This window comes from Pelophylax lessonae (assembly GCF_965119305.1).
Source record: "Pelophylax lessonae genome assembly, chromosome: 5".
NCBI lineage: Eukaryota > Metazoa > Chordata > Amphibia > Anura > Ranidae > Pelophylax > Pelophylax lessonae.
This window is the reverse complement of record NC_138772.1, coordinates 514196169-514210158: the sequence shown is the minus strand read 5'-3', so window position 1 is coordinate 514210158 and position 13990 is coordinate 514196169. Positions and strand designations below refer to the sequence as shown.

Here is a 13990-nt window from a genome sequence, read left to right as displayed (position 1 = left end):
CTCCTACAGATCACCAATGTAAGATGGACCTTCTCCTACAGATCACCAATGAAAGATGGACCTTCTCCTACAGATCACCAATGTAAGATGGACCTTCTCCTACAGATCACCAATGTAAGATGGACCTTCTCCTACAGATCACCAATGTAAGATGGACCTTCTCCTACAGATCACCAATGTAAGATGGACCTTCTCCTACAGATCACCAATGTAAGATGGACCTTCTCCTACAGATCGCCAATGTAAGATGGACCTTCTCCTACAGATCGCCAATGTAAGATGGACCTTCTCCTACAGATCACCAATGTAAGATGGACCTTCTCCTACAGATCACCAATGTAAGATGGACCTTCTCCTACAGATCACCAATGTAATGGGCCCTTCTCCTACAGATCACCAATGTAAGATGGCCCTTCTCCTACAGACCACCAATGAAAGATGGACCTTCTCCTACAGACCACCAATGAAAGATGGACCTTCTCCTACAGACCACCAATGAAAGATGGACCTTCTCCTACAGATCACCAATGAAAGATGGACCTTCTCCTACAGATCACCAATGAAAGATGGACCTTCTCCTACAGATCACCAATGTAAGATGGACCTTCTCCTACAGATCACCAATGAAAGATGGACCTTCTCCTACAGATCACCAATGAAAGATGGACCTTCTCCTACAGATCACCAATGTAAGATGGACCTTCTCCTACAGACCACCAATGAAAGATGGACCTTCTCCTACAGATCACCAATGAAAGATGGACCTTCTCCTACAGACCACCAATGAAAGATGGACCTTCTCCTACAGACCACCAATGAAAGATGGACCTTCTCCTACAGACCACCAATGAAAGATGGACCTTCTCCTACAGACCACCAATGAAAGATGGACCTTCTCCTACAGATCACCAATGAAAGATGGACCTTCTCCTACAGATCACCAATGAAAGATGGACCTTCTCCTACAGACCACCAATGTAATGGGCCCTTCTCCTACAGATCACCAATGTAAGATGGCCCTTCTCCTACAGATCACCAATGTAAGATGGACCTTCTCCTACAGATCACCAATGAAAGATGGACCTTCTCCTACAGACCACCAATGAAAGATGGACCTTCTCCTACAGACCACCAATGAAAGATGGACCTTCTCCTACAGATCACCAATGAAAGATGGACCTTCTCCTACAGACCACCAATGAAAGATGGACCTTCTCCTACAGATCACCAATGAAAGATGGACCTTCTCCTACAGACCACCAATGAAAGATGGACCTTCTCCTACAGACCACCAATGAAAGATGGACCTTCTCCTACAGATCACCAATGTAAGATGGACCTTCTCCTACAGATCACCAATGAAAGATGGACCTTCTCCTACAGATCACCAATGTAAGATGGACCTTCTCCTACAGATCACCAATGTAATGGGCCCTTCTCCTACAGATCACCAATGTAATGGGCCCTTCTCCTACAGATCACCAATGTAAGATGGACCTTCTCCTACAGATCACCAATGTAATGGGCCCTTCTCCTACAGATCACCAATGTAATGGGCCCTTCTCCTACAGATCACCAATGAAAGATGGACCTTCTCCTACAGACCACCAATGTAAGATGGACCTTCTCCTACAGACCACCAATGAAAGATGGACCTTCTCCTACAGACCACCAATGAAAGATGGACCTTCTCCTACAGATCACCAATGTAAGATGGACCTTCTCCTACAGATCACCAATGAAAGATGGACCTTCTCCTACAGATCACCAATGAAAGATGGACCTTCTCCTACAGACCACCAATGTAATGGGCCCTTCTCCTACAGATCACCAATGTAAGATGGCCCTTCTCCTACAGATCACCAATGTAAGATGGACCTTCTCCTACAGATCACCAATGAAAGATGGACCTTCTCCTACAGACCACCAATGAAAGATGGACCTTCTCCTACAGACCACCAATGAAAGATGGACCTTCTCCTACAGATCACCAATGAAAGATGGACCTTCTCCTACAGACCACCAATGAAAGATGGACCTTCTCCTACAGATCACCAATGAAAGATGGACCTTCTCCTACAGACCACCAATGAAAGATGGACCTTCTCCTACAGACCACCAATGAAAGATGGACCTTCTCCTACAGATCACCAATGTAAGATGGACCTTCTCCTACAGATCACCAATGAAAGATGGACCTTCTCCTACAGATCACCAATGTAAGATGGACCTTCTCCTACAGATCACCAATGTAATGGGCCCTTCTCCTACAGATCACCAATGTAATGGGCCCTTCTCCTACAGATCACCAATGTAAGATGGACCTTCTCCTACAGACCACCAATGAAAGATGGACCTTCTCCTACAGATCACCAATGAAAGATGGACCTTCTCCTACAGACCACCAATGAAAGATGGACCTTCTCCTACAGATCACCAATGAAAGATGGACCTTCTCCTACAGACCACCAATGAAAGATGGACCTTCTCCTACAGATCACCAATGAAAGATGGACCTTCTCCTACAGACCACCAATGAAAGATGGACCTTCTCCTACAGACCACCAATGAAAGATGGACCTTCTCCTACAGACCACCAATGAAAGATGGACCTTCTCCTACAGATCACCAATGTAAGATGGACCTTCTCCTACAGATCACCAATGAAAGATGGACCTTCTCCTACAGATCACCAATGTAAGATGGACCTTCTCCTACAGATCACCAATGTAAGATGGACCTTCTCCTACAGATCACCAATGTAAGGGGCCCTTCTCCACTCTCCACAAATGTAAACGGAACCTATTTACTACCAACCTAACCAGGCCCTCCTATTGACCACCACTCCAAGTTGGCCCTTTTCTACTGACCACCAATGCAAGGACAAATTTACATTTGCGGCAGCCCTTGGTGGGTTGGTGGTGGATCACTTTTCATTCTATGGCTGACAGGCAGCTAGGATATATGTCACTTCCTTGGTCCCCGTTTTAACCCTTAAAGACCCACAGCATTGAGCTGCAACCATGTTCACTGTTTCCAATGCACCCCCATTCACTTTAATGGGTCGCCTTCGGGGGCAGTACTGCCCTGATAACGAGACAGGAAGCTTGTGTACAACTCCCTCCGACTGCTGTGTTTGGTTTGGGTTGGGTGATAAAAAAATCACACCTCAACCACCTATTTTTACCGTCCCTTGGCTGCAAGTGTAAGTGCCGGTTCACACTAGGTCGCTCCGACTTAGGGGGCGACCTGCGAAGTCACGTGCAGCGCGACTTCGGCGCAACTTGCACGGACTTCATAAAATGAATGTATATGCAAGTCGCTCCAGGTCGCCCCGAAGTAGTACAGGAACCTTTTTCTAAGTCGGAGCGACTTGTGTCGCTCCTATTAGAACCGGTCCTGTATTACTCAATGGACCGCGATGGTGCGCGACTTGCCAGGCTGACCAAGTCGCCTGACAAGTCGTATTAGTGTGAACCGGCACTAAATGAGCTGCACCGTTTGTCATTATTGTTACTGAGAAAAAAAAAAAAGTCATACGGTGAGGGTGTGATGTATGCAAAGTGTAACTTTATTGTTCTACAACTGATGACACTATTGTGGGTATAATAATTACTGGAGGATCCCGGAGACCGGGAAAGTATTTCTAGGGTTCCTCCGTGTTACAAAGGTTGAGAAACATTGAATCAGACAAATCTGTAGCTGAACAAGGCTGGAGTATGGAGGACTGAGGGACCTGGATCCGTGAAAGGGAAGGCAGGGAACATTGTTGCAGAGCAGGTTATTGGTATCAAATCCCGGAAACCTTATTGGTGGCTACAGACAACACCTCCACTTTCCTTTCCTTGTATGAGTCAACTCCACGTGCTCCGAGAGCAAGCGCCGCTGACACAGCCGGCCCCGGTGTCCCTATATTTGACATTTCACAATACACGTGAAGAGCGGTGACCCCGATAAAGGATCTCATCTACAATCCAGACAAAGCAATTGTGAAATCTTCATTCTGCTTTTATTATACCAATGACACTGCACACAATGGGGGAGATTTACTCAGCCCCCCCCTTCACATAGACTTCATCTGAAATCGCACAATTTCAAAGCAGCATGTCAGTACGACTTCGAAGACATCTCTGCAGCTTCATGCAGAGATGTCAATGCAAGTTGCACCTGAAATCGCCAAAAGTAGTGCAGGAACTACTTTTTATTTCTTAAAAATCGGTGCAGCACTGCAAAGTTGGCATTGCACTGATTTGAACAGTGCGATTGCCGTGAATAGGCTGCGACTTGCCCTGTCAAATCGCATGACAAGTCGCTCCAATGTGAACGGGGGCTCCAGCTGGGGCACACAGAATCTGGTGCAGCTATGCATAGAAACCAATCAGCTTCCAGGTTTTATTGTCAAAGCTTAATTAACCACTTGCCTACTGGGCACTTAAACCCCATTCCTGCCCAGGCCAATTCTCAGCTTTCAGCGCTGTCGCACTTTGAATGACAATTACGCGGTTATACAACGCTGTATCCAAATGAAATTTTTATCATTTTTTTCAAACAAAATGAGCTTTCTTTTGGTGGTATTTAATCACTACTGGGCTTTTATTTTTTGCTAAACAAAAAAAGACAGAAGATTAAAAAAAATAAAGTTTTTAGACCCCATTCACACTACTGCGACTTGTGAGGCGACTGGTCAGCCTGACAAGTCGCGGTCCATGCAGTGCTACGGGAACCGTTCTAATAGGAGCGACTCAAGTTGCTACGACTTAGAAAAAGGGTCCTGTATTACTTCGGGGTGACATCGGAGCGACTTGCATAGACATTCATTATATGAAGTCCATGCAGGTCGCGCCGAAGTCGGGGTGCATGCGACTTCACAGGTCGCCCCCGAAGTCGTGCCGCGTTAGTGTGAACAGACACTTATCGTTGGTTATAACATTTTGCAAACAGGTAATTTTTCTCCTTCATTGATGTGCGCTGATGAGGCGGCACTGATAGGCTGTACTGCTGGGCACTAATAGGCACTAAGGCGGCACTGGTGGGCACTGATAGGTGCCAAGGTGGCACTGATGAGGCAGCACTGGTGGGCACTGATAGGTGCCAAGGTGGCACTGATGAGGCGTCACTGGTGGGCACTAATAGGTGGCACTGATGGGAACTGATAGGCAGCACTGATTGTCACTGATAGGTGGCACTGGCCTGCACTGGTAGGTGGTGCTGGTGGGCACTGGTATGTGGAATTGATGGGCACAAATGCTCCTCCTCTTCAGGACCAATGTCCCTCTGACAGCAGCCGGCGATCAGCTTTTTTTTCCTCCCTCAAGCTGACAGTGTGAGGAGAAAAAATAAAAAAAAAAAAACAGCCCATCGCCGGTGTTCCGTGAGAATTACCTACCCGTGAGAAAAACCTACCCCTCGTCACTTCCGGCGCACGGCACTGTATGTAATGCAGCGGTTACATTAAAACAACTGTGCTGCAATACGAGTCATCTCCGCTCCTGTCCCTGTCACTTCCCTGCTCGCGGCAAGTAAATATTAAAGCGGCGGCGGGTGTATGAACACATAAAAGCCGAGAGCCGCTTTTATATTTACTTGCCAAGAGCAGGGAAGTGACCGGGACAGGAGCGGAGATGACTCATATTGCCGCACAGCTGTTTTATTTAACCGCCGCGTGGGTAGGTTTTTTTTCACGGTACACCGTGATATTTTCATACTAGTGCGCATGCGCACTAGTCCGCTCCTCAGTTGTTCCTTTAGGTATCCGGGGCTCTGAGCATGCGCACTGCTGCGCTGCTCAGCTGTTCCTGGCCGGAAGTGACGAGGGGTAGGTTTTTCTCACGGGGTAGGTAATTCTCACGTTACACCGGCTGCTGTTCACATGACGTGATCAGCTGTCATTGGCTGACAGCTGATCACATGGTAAGGGGCTGGGACTACAACCTGTGATCAGCCGAGTCTCATGGACTCGCTGATTGCACAGTGAGTCGTGTGCGTTCCACAGGGAGCGCGCAGGCAGCTCATGCGCAGAGGACGTACATGGACGCCCTCCCGGCAATTAAGGTCCGTGCTGTAGCCATCTTTCGGCTATAGCGCGGACGGGAAGAAGTTAAACAAGCTGAAGTTAGAAGCTGATTGGCTGCCATGTACAGCTACTCCAGTGCACCAGTCTGAGTAAATCAACCCCAATGTCTCCTATTAAAGCACCGTACACTAAACAATCTGATTGTACAATTTAAATCTACCAACTACAGTATGCAATGTGATTGGATAGAAATTGACTGGAATATTACAATCAGATTGCACACTAATGGTGGCCATACACTCTGATTTTCTTCCCCACTTGATATGCAAATCCATCAAAACAATTGAATCTGCGAACAATCGACCAGCCATAACTTCCCCTCTAATCGATTTCGATCGGACTCGACCAAACTGAGTCAGACAGGACCATCGATTGTAGGATCAAAAGTACATTTCACTTCTTGTCAATATTTCTACACATCTCCAGCCAGCTTTATTCAGGTGGGTGGGAGGAGGAAGAGGAGGAAGAGGAATAGGGCAGGGGGGGGGGGGGGGGGGGGTAGTAAAACTTTGGCTCAACCATATGCTTTTACTGCCCATTTAAAAATGGGCCTATTTATGCCATCATACGTGTTTTGAATTGGTTTCGAGTTTCTTTCTGAATTTCTTTTTTTCACACAACAGCATAACTATTCATTAGAATGAGCGTCCCTAGATAAATGTTTCAAAAGAAGCTCCTGGCGCTTTAAAGGTGTTCAACGGCATGGTTTGTTTTTTACCACGTTTGTTGTGCAACTAAATGCATGTTTGCTTGCCACGTTTAGGGTTCCATTAAAGTGTTTGTAAACCCTTAGGCCTCTTTCACACAGGCGATCCGATCTGATCCACCTTTCAGTTTTTCAGGCGGACTGGATCGGATGCTCCATGCATCCCTATGGGGCAGCAGGTGTCAGCAGAGACATCTCCACTGACCCCCCGCTGCCATCCGATCCGATCCTGTCTGGATCGGATGGTAACCCTATTTTCCATCCGTCTGGCAGATCGGATCGGATGAGAACGGATGAGAGCGGACAGGCGGTCCGTTCTCATCCGATCTCCCCAGAAAGGAGAGCGGGGATCTGACAGCTCTGTCTCCACACACAGAGCACAGATGGAGCTGTCATCCGCCTGCTCAGCGGGGATCGGCGGTTCGATCCCCCGCTGAGCAAAATGGTGGACTCCATTCTGTGTGAAAGGACCCTTACATATACCCAGTGAAGTGACTGGCCTCAGGGGATACACTGAGAGGAAAAAAAATCCTCCTATACAAGTTGTACCTGTTTATCTGCAATCTTCTCTTCTTTACATCTGTTCAAAGTGCAAAATGTATATACAGTAAAACCTTGGATTACAAGCATAATTCGTTCCGGAAACATGCTTGTAATCCAAAGCACTCTTATATCAAAGCGCATTTTCCCATAAGAAATAATGGAAACTCAGATGATTCGTTCCACAACCATTTATTCATAAGTCTTTTAGTTTATAGTCTATATACAAAGATTATAGCAATGTGATAGGTTGTGTCATCATAAAATGTCCATCCACAAATGGTGCCTCCACAAGGAGATTAGAAGCAAAATCCAGCAGGAGCTACAGATTATAAAAGAGAAGAGAGGCACCTCTAAGTGTAACAGTATGGGGACATTTAATGAAGGTTCAACATTAGCAACTCACATGGTTGATGATTAAAGAGGCACATCTAAGTATGCAGGCATCCGGGGTAAAGCTGTCCACATAGACCATCTTCTGAACCACTGGCTCTCACCGATGTCAGTCTGCAATTGTGATTGGGAAGACTACCCTGCAGTAGAGTGATCTGAAAGCGGGACTTTGAATCTCTCGTGGAGCGCAGCGTGGAAGGGTGTGATGAAGATGGCAGTGCGGAGGATGGTCTATGTGGACAGTTTTACCCCGAATGCCTGCATACTTAGATGTGCCTGTTTTAATCATCAACCTTGTGAGCTGCTAAATATTGAACCTTCATTAAATGTAACCATTTTGCTACACTTAGAGGCGCCTCTCTTCTCTTCTATACCCAGTTGTGACATGGCGCTACTTGTATATCAAGACATCGCTTGTACATCAAGTCAAAATTTATTTTAAAAATTTGCTTGTCTTGCAAAGCGCTCTCAAACAACTCTCAAACCAAGGTTTTACTGTAGTTTGTCTGAGCGTTCAGAAAAAAGCCTAGTAACTACCAAAGAGAAAGTAAAAAGTGGGCGCACACTGCTGATACCATCCAATGAAAGTCCACTTTTCACTTTCTCTTTGGTCTTACGTGGGGGTGGCGAGGTCAGCGCCTGTCTGATCCCTTGCGAGTATCTACACCTGGGCGGTATATTGCTTTCTACCAGGCAAGAAAATGCGCAGAAAATGTGCGTTACGTGCGTACTTTCAGATGCTCGCCGAAATGCGCAATTCTGCTCCAGTGCTTTTTGAGCAATGAACTTCAAGCTCAGATGTGATTGAGGTCTCAGAACTAGGAGCGCACACAGGTGCCCATTCTAATGCTGGCCATTCACTATATGAAAAATCGGTCATTTGGACAGTTCTTTCATTTTTCGCCCAGTTAATGGGCACGAATCAGTAATCAGTTGTGACGTTTTTGAGCCAAAAAAAAAAAAAGGACAAGTTTGGAAATTTTCTGCCGAATGAACAATAAATTGAAAGGTTAATGCGATTCTCGTCCAAACTGTTTGGACTAGGTATAGGTGACAAAACGAACAAAAAACTGATTCATTTATGTCCATTGAACGATTTATTGGTCATTACATGATGGCACGATCGTTTGCTCTCACGGCCGCGTGTTCGTTTTTCAAAAATGAAGCGATTTTCCGTATAGTGTATGGCCAGCATTAGTCCTCTGCTACACAGGTAATTACCGTTCTCACAGTAGGAGTTATAATGTCACAGTGCAGTCACTAAGGGGTTAACAATCCGTGTTCCCAGGACTCCAAGCCCCGTGTTTTCTACAAAGCATGCACTAGAGGTAACTTACGAAACTGCAGCTGCTGCAGAACCTCTTAGGGCTAATTCACACCAGACTCAATGGGCAGCAGCCGACCCACAATGCATAGGCAAAGCAATGCGCCCCCATCTCAGATCATTGCTGCAGGTGTCACCGTGTTGGTGTGCGCCGAAAAAAAACAAATAGGATGTGCCGCATTCTGGCTCTGTGTATGGTGAATGCTGGAAAATAAACACAGAGATGAGAACTTACAGCACCCGGCACTGACCATGTGACCTCCACCAGAGCGCCCGCTGGGAGGAGGAGCACACAGCTGTCACTCCCATGGTACAGGGTGACCACCTGTAGGCTTTCCATCCAATGATATACAGTATTCAAAGTAGGCTGCCATTGCAGGACTCCCAATAAGACTCCCCCCTCCAATGGTATACAGAACAAGCCTTTTCCTTGGCAGAACCTCTCAATCATAAGACTTTCCCATTACCATGGTAGGACCGCCACCTTCAATGATGTACAGACTTTGCCATGGCAGCACAACCAATGGTATGGTATGGCAGCCCCCCCCCAATGGTGTACATAATAGAGCTTTTCAATGGCAGGACCACTCCCATCCAATGGCATACAATCTTCAAAGTAGACTTTTGCCAGAACTTCCACCCTTATGGCACCAGAATATGACTTTGCCATGGCAATACCACCAATAAAAACTTTTCCAATGCCACCTCCCTACCCAAGGGCACCAGAACAAGACCTCCCCAATGATTCCCACAAGATGACTCTCCCATTGCCATGGCACGTCCCCAAATCCAATGGCATATGGTATGCACAGTAGACTTTGCCATGGCAGGACCACTCCAATAACACCCCCCCCCCCCAATGGCACCAGAATAAGACTTGCAGGACCCTCAATAAGACTCTCCTGTTACCATGGTAGGGCTCCCATCTCTATTGGAATACAGAATAAGACATGTGCCATGGCAGAGGCCCCCAAGAGACTCTTCCATAGGCATGGCATAATCCCTCCTCCCCAATGGTATACAGAATAAAACCTTGCCATGGCAGGGCCACCAATAAGACTCTCCCATTACCATGACAGGTCCTCCAACTCAATAGCATATGGTATTCATAGTAGACTTTGTCATGGCAGGACCCCCAATAAAACTTGCCAATTACACCAGACTTCCCCATGGTTCCCAAGGAAAGACCCCTGATAAGACTCTGTTACCATGGTAGATCCCCCATCCCAATAGCATATGGTATACACAGTGGACTTTGCCATGGCAGGACCTCCCCAATAGGACTCTGTCATTGCGATGGCACCCCCTCCAACCCGATCACACCAGAACAAGGCTTTCCCATGGCAAGACCTCAAATAAAACGTTGCCTTTGACATACAGAATAAGACTCTGCCATGGCACAGCCCCACAAAGAGACTCTCCCATTGGCATGACAGGATCTCTCCTACCCAATGGTATAAAGAATAGGACCTTGCCATGGCAGGACCACCAATAAAACTTTTTCCAATGCCACCCCCTCCAACCAAATGGCAACAGAGCAAGACTTCCCCATGGAAGAACTCCCACTAAGACTCTCCCGTTACCATGGCAGGTCCCCCAACCACAATGGCATATGGTATTCACAGTAAACTTTGCCATGGCAGGACCCCCAATAAAACTCCCATTGCCAATGGCACCAGACTTCCCCATGGTTTCTAAGGAAAGACCCCAATAAGACTCTCCCATTATCATGGTAAATCCTCCACCCCAATGGCATATGGTATTCACAGTAGAGTTTGCCATGGCAGGACCTCCCCAATAGGACTCCGTCATTGAAATGGCACCCCCTCCAACCCAATCACACTAGAACAAGGCTTTCCCATGGCAAGACCTCCAAAAAAAAAAAAAAAAACTTTCCCATTGACATACAGAATAAGACTCTGCCATGGCACAGCCCCACAAAGAGACTCTCCCATTGGCATGACAGGATCCTACCCAATGGTATACAGAATAGGACCTTGCCATGGCAGGACCACCAATAATACTTTTTCCAATGCCACCCCAGCAAGACTCCCAATAAGACTGTCCTGTTACCATGGCAGGTCCCCAACCACAATGGTAGACTTTGACATGGCAGGACCCCCAATAAAACTTTCCAATGGCACCAGACTTCCCCATAGTTCCTAAGGAAAGACCCCCGATAAGACTCTCCTGTTACCATGGTAGTTCCCCTCCCCAATGGCATATGGTGTACAGTAGACTTTGCCATGGCAGGACTACCAATAATAGTTTTTTCCAATGCCACCCCAGCAAGACTCCCAATAAGACTGTCCTGTTACCATGGCCGGTCCCCCAACCACAATGGTAGACTTTGCCATGGCAGGACCCCCATTAAAACTTTCCAATGGCACCAGACTTCCCCATGGTTCCTAAGGAAAGACCCCCGATAAGACTCTTCTGTTACCATGGTAGCTCCCCCCCCCCCCCCCCATGGCATATGGTGCACAGTAGACTTTGCCATGGCAGAACTACCAATAAAAAACTTTTTCCAATAAAAAAACTTTCCAATGGCACCAGACTTCCCAAGGAAAGACCCCCAATAAGACTCTCCTGTCACCATGGTAGATCCCCAATCCCATGGCATATTGTGCACAGTAGGCTTTGCCATGGCAGGACCCCCAATAAAACTTTTTCCAATGCCATCCCCTCCAACCAAATGGCACCAGAGCAAGACTTCCAATAAGACTCTCCTGTTACCATGGCCGGTCCCCCACCCATAATGGTAGACTTTGCCATGGCAGGACCCCCAATAAAAAAACTTCCCAAGGGGAAAGACCCCCGATAAGACTCTCCTGTTACCATGGTAGTTCCCCTCCCCAATGGCATTATGGTATTCACAGTAGACTTTGCCATGGAAGGACCCCCAATAACACCCCTCCATTGTAATGGTATGTCTCTACCCCCAATAACACCCCTCCATTGTAATGGTAGGTCTCTATCCCCAATAACACCCCTCCATTGTAATGGTAGGTCTCTATCCCCAATAACACCCCTCTATTGTAATGGTATGTCTCTACCCCCAATAACACCCCTCCATTGTAATGGTAGGTCTCTACCCCCAATAACACCCCTCCATTGTAATGGTAGGTCTCTACCCCCAATAACACCCCTCCATTGTAATGGTAGGTCTCTATCCCCAATAACAACCCTCCATTGTAATGGTAGGTCTCTATCCCCAATAACAACCCTCCATTGTAATGGTATGTCTCTACCCCCAATAACACCCCTCCATTGTAATGGTAGGTCTCTACCCCCAATAACACCCCTCCATTGTAATGGTATGTCTCTACCCCCAATAACACCCCTCCATTGTAATGGTATGTCTCTACCCCCAATAACACCCCTCCATTGTAATGGTATGTCTCTACCCCCATACACACAGGTGGTACTTACCCTCCAGGGTCACCTCCCGGCCCGCCCTCTTCAGCACCTGGACGGCCTGGTCATGTGTGGCGTCCCGTAGGTCGGTGCCATTGACGGAGAGGATGGCGTCCCCCACATAGAGGGAGTGGGTGAGATCGGCGGCCAGTCCCCGGAAGATCTTAGAGATGAGGACCGGCATTTTATTCTCCCGTCCGCCCTTAATGCTGATCCCCAGCCCGCCCGGCTCCGACTTCACCACCCGCACCGCCCGCTTCTGGTTGGCGATGGCCGCCTCCGGTACGGCGGGGTCCGGGGTGAGGGGGGGATCTCCCCGGAACGATCCATTGCTGACACCGTTGTCCCCGGAACGGTCCGCACTCAGCACCAGGGACACCTCCGATAACTTCCCCCAAACTTTATACCAACCGTCCCGGAGCAACACCTCCACCCCACCGCCACCTTCTACTACCGCCATCCCTCCTCCATACTGAGCTCCGACCGGGAGGAGACCGGGGACCACACCGCCGGGAGGGACCGGGGAGGAGACCCACACCCGACCGGCACCCCCCACCGGACACACACGGGTTAATGAGTACAGCCAGGGAACTGGGAACCTGCGGGGCTGAGCGGGGGCGCCATCTTGTGCTAGAAATTAGGTACTACAACTACCCGGCCTCAGCGCACACACCTGTCTACATATAGGGGAGGGGGGGGGGGGGCATGCTACACTGTACCCATATGACATTTTTATCATATTTTTCACACGAATAGAGCCTTCTTTTGGTGATATTTAATTACTGCTGGGTTTTTTATTTCTTACAAAAAAAAAAAAAAAAAAGACAGAACATTGTGAGTTTTTCTTATTTTCTTTGATTCAATTTTGAAAATAAATAATTTTTTTCCTTTAGGCTCCATTCACACCTGAGTGTTTTTCAGCTCCAAAAACGCTCAAAAGAAACGCTTCCAAAACGCCCAACAAGTAAAACCCCATTCATTTAAATGGCCCCTGTTCACATCTGAGCGTTTTGCAAAACGCCTGTAGCTGAAAAAAGTACATGAGCTTCTTTTTGGGCTGATTACCAGCGTTTTTGATAGATGTCAATGAAAAACGCCTGAAAAAATCGCGGGAACAAAATCGCGGTAAAAAACGCTACGCTCAAGTGTGAATGCAGCCTTACTGATGGGCACTAATGAGGTGGCACTTATGGGCACTGATAGGCTGCGCTGATGGGCACTGATGAGGTGGCACTGATAGGCTGCACTGATGGGCACTGATGAGGTGGCACTTATGGGCAGAGTTGTATAAATTCCTCGAAACCCATACTTGAGTAGAAGTGGAAGTGCTCGATCGAAAAGTGACTTGAGTAGAAGTACTAAAGTATTCAACATTTTTTGTACTTAAGTATTGCAAGTAGTTTTTTAAAAAAATGTTGGTACTCAAGTACTGAAAGTAAAAGTACTAGTACTGTGTTATGTAGTTATTAAAGAAAGAAGTCAAAAGTTTGAACATCATATTGTTTTTTATTATTTCAAATGCAGCTTTTATTTATAC

General features: G+C 47.2%; 1 protein-coding gene across 1 annotated transcript in view; it reads right to left on the bottom strand.

Moving 5' to 3' along the window:
- SNTB1 (syntrophin beta 1) overlaps nucleotides 1-13001 on the bottom strand; it is a 286808-nt gene extending 273807 nt beyond the window's left edge. Inside the window, exon 1 of the mRNA XM_082257931.1 lies at nucleotides 12469-13001. Within this exon, the coding sequence (XP_082114057.1) occupies nucleotides 12469-12913 (445 nt within the window). The 5' untranslated portion in view covers nucleotides 12914-13001. The remainder of the gene's footprint in view (nucleotides 1-12468) is intronic.
- Nucleotides 13002-13990: the final 989 nt, after the last annotated feature.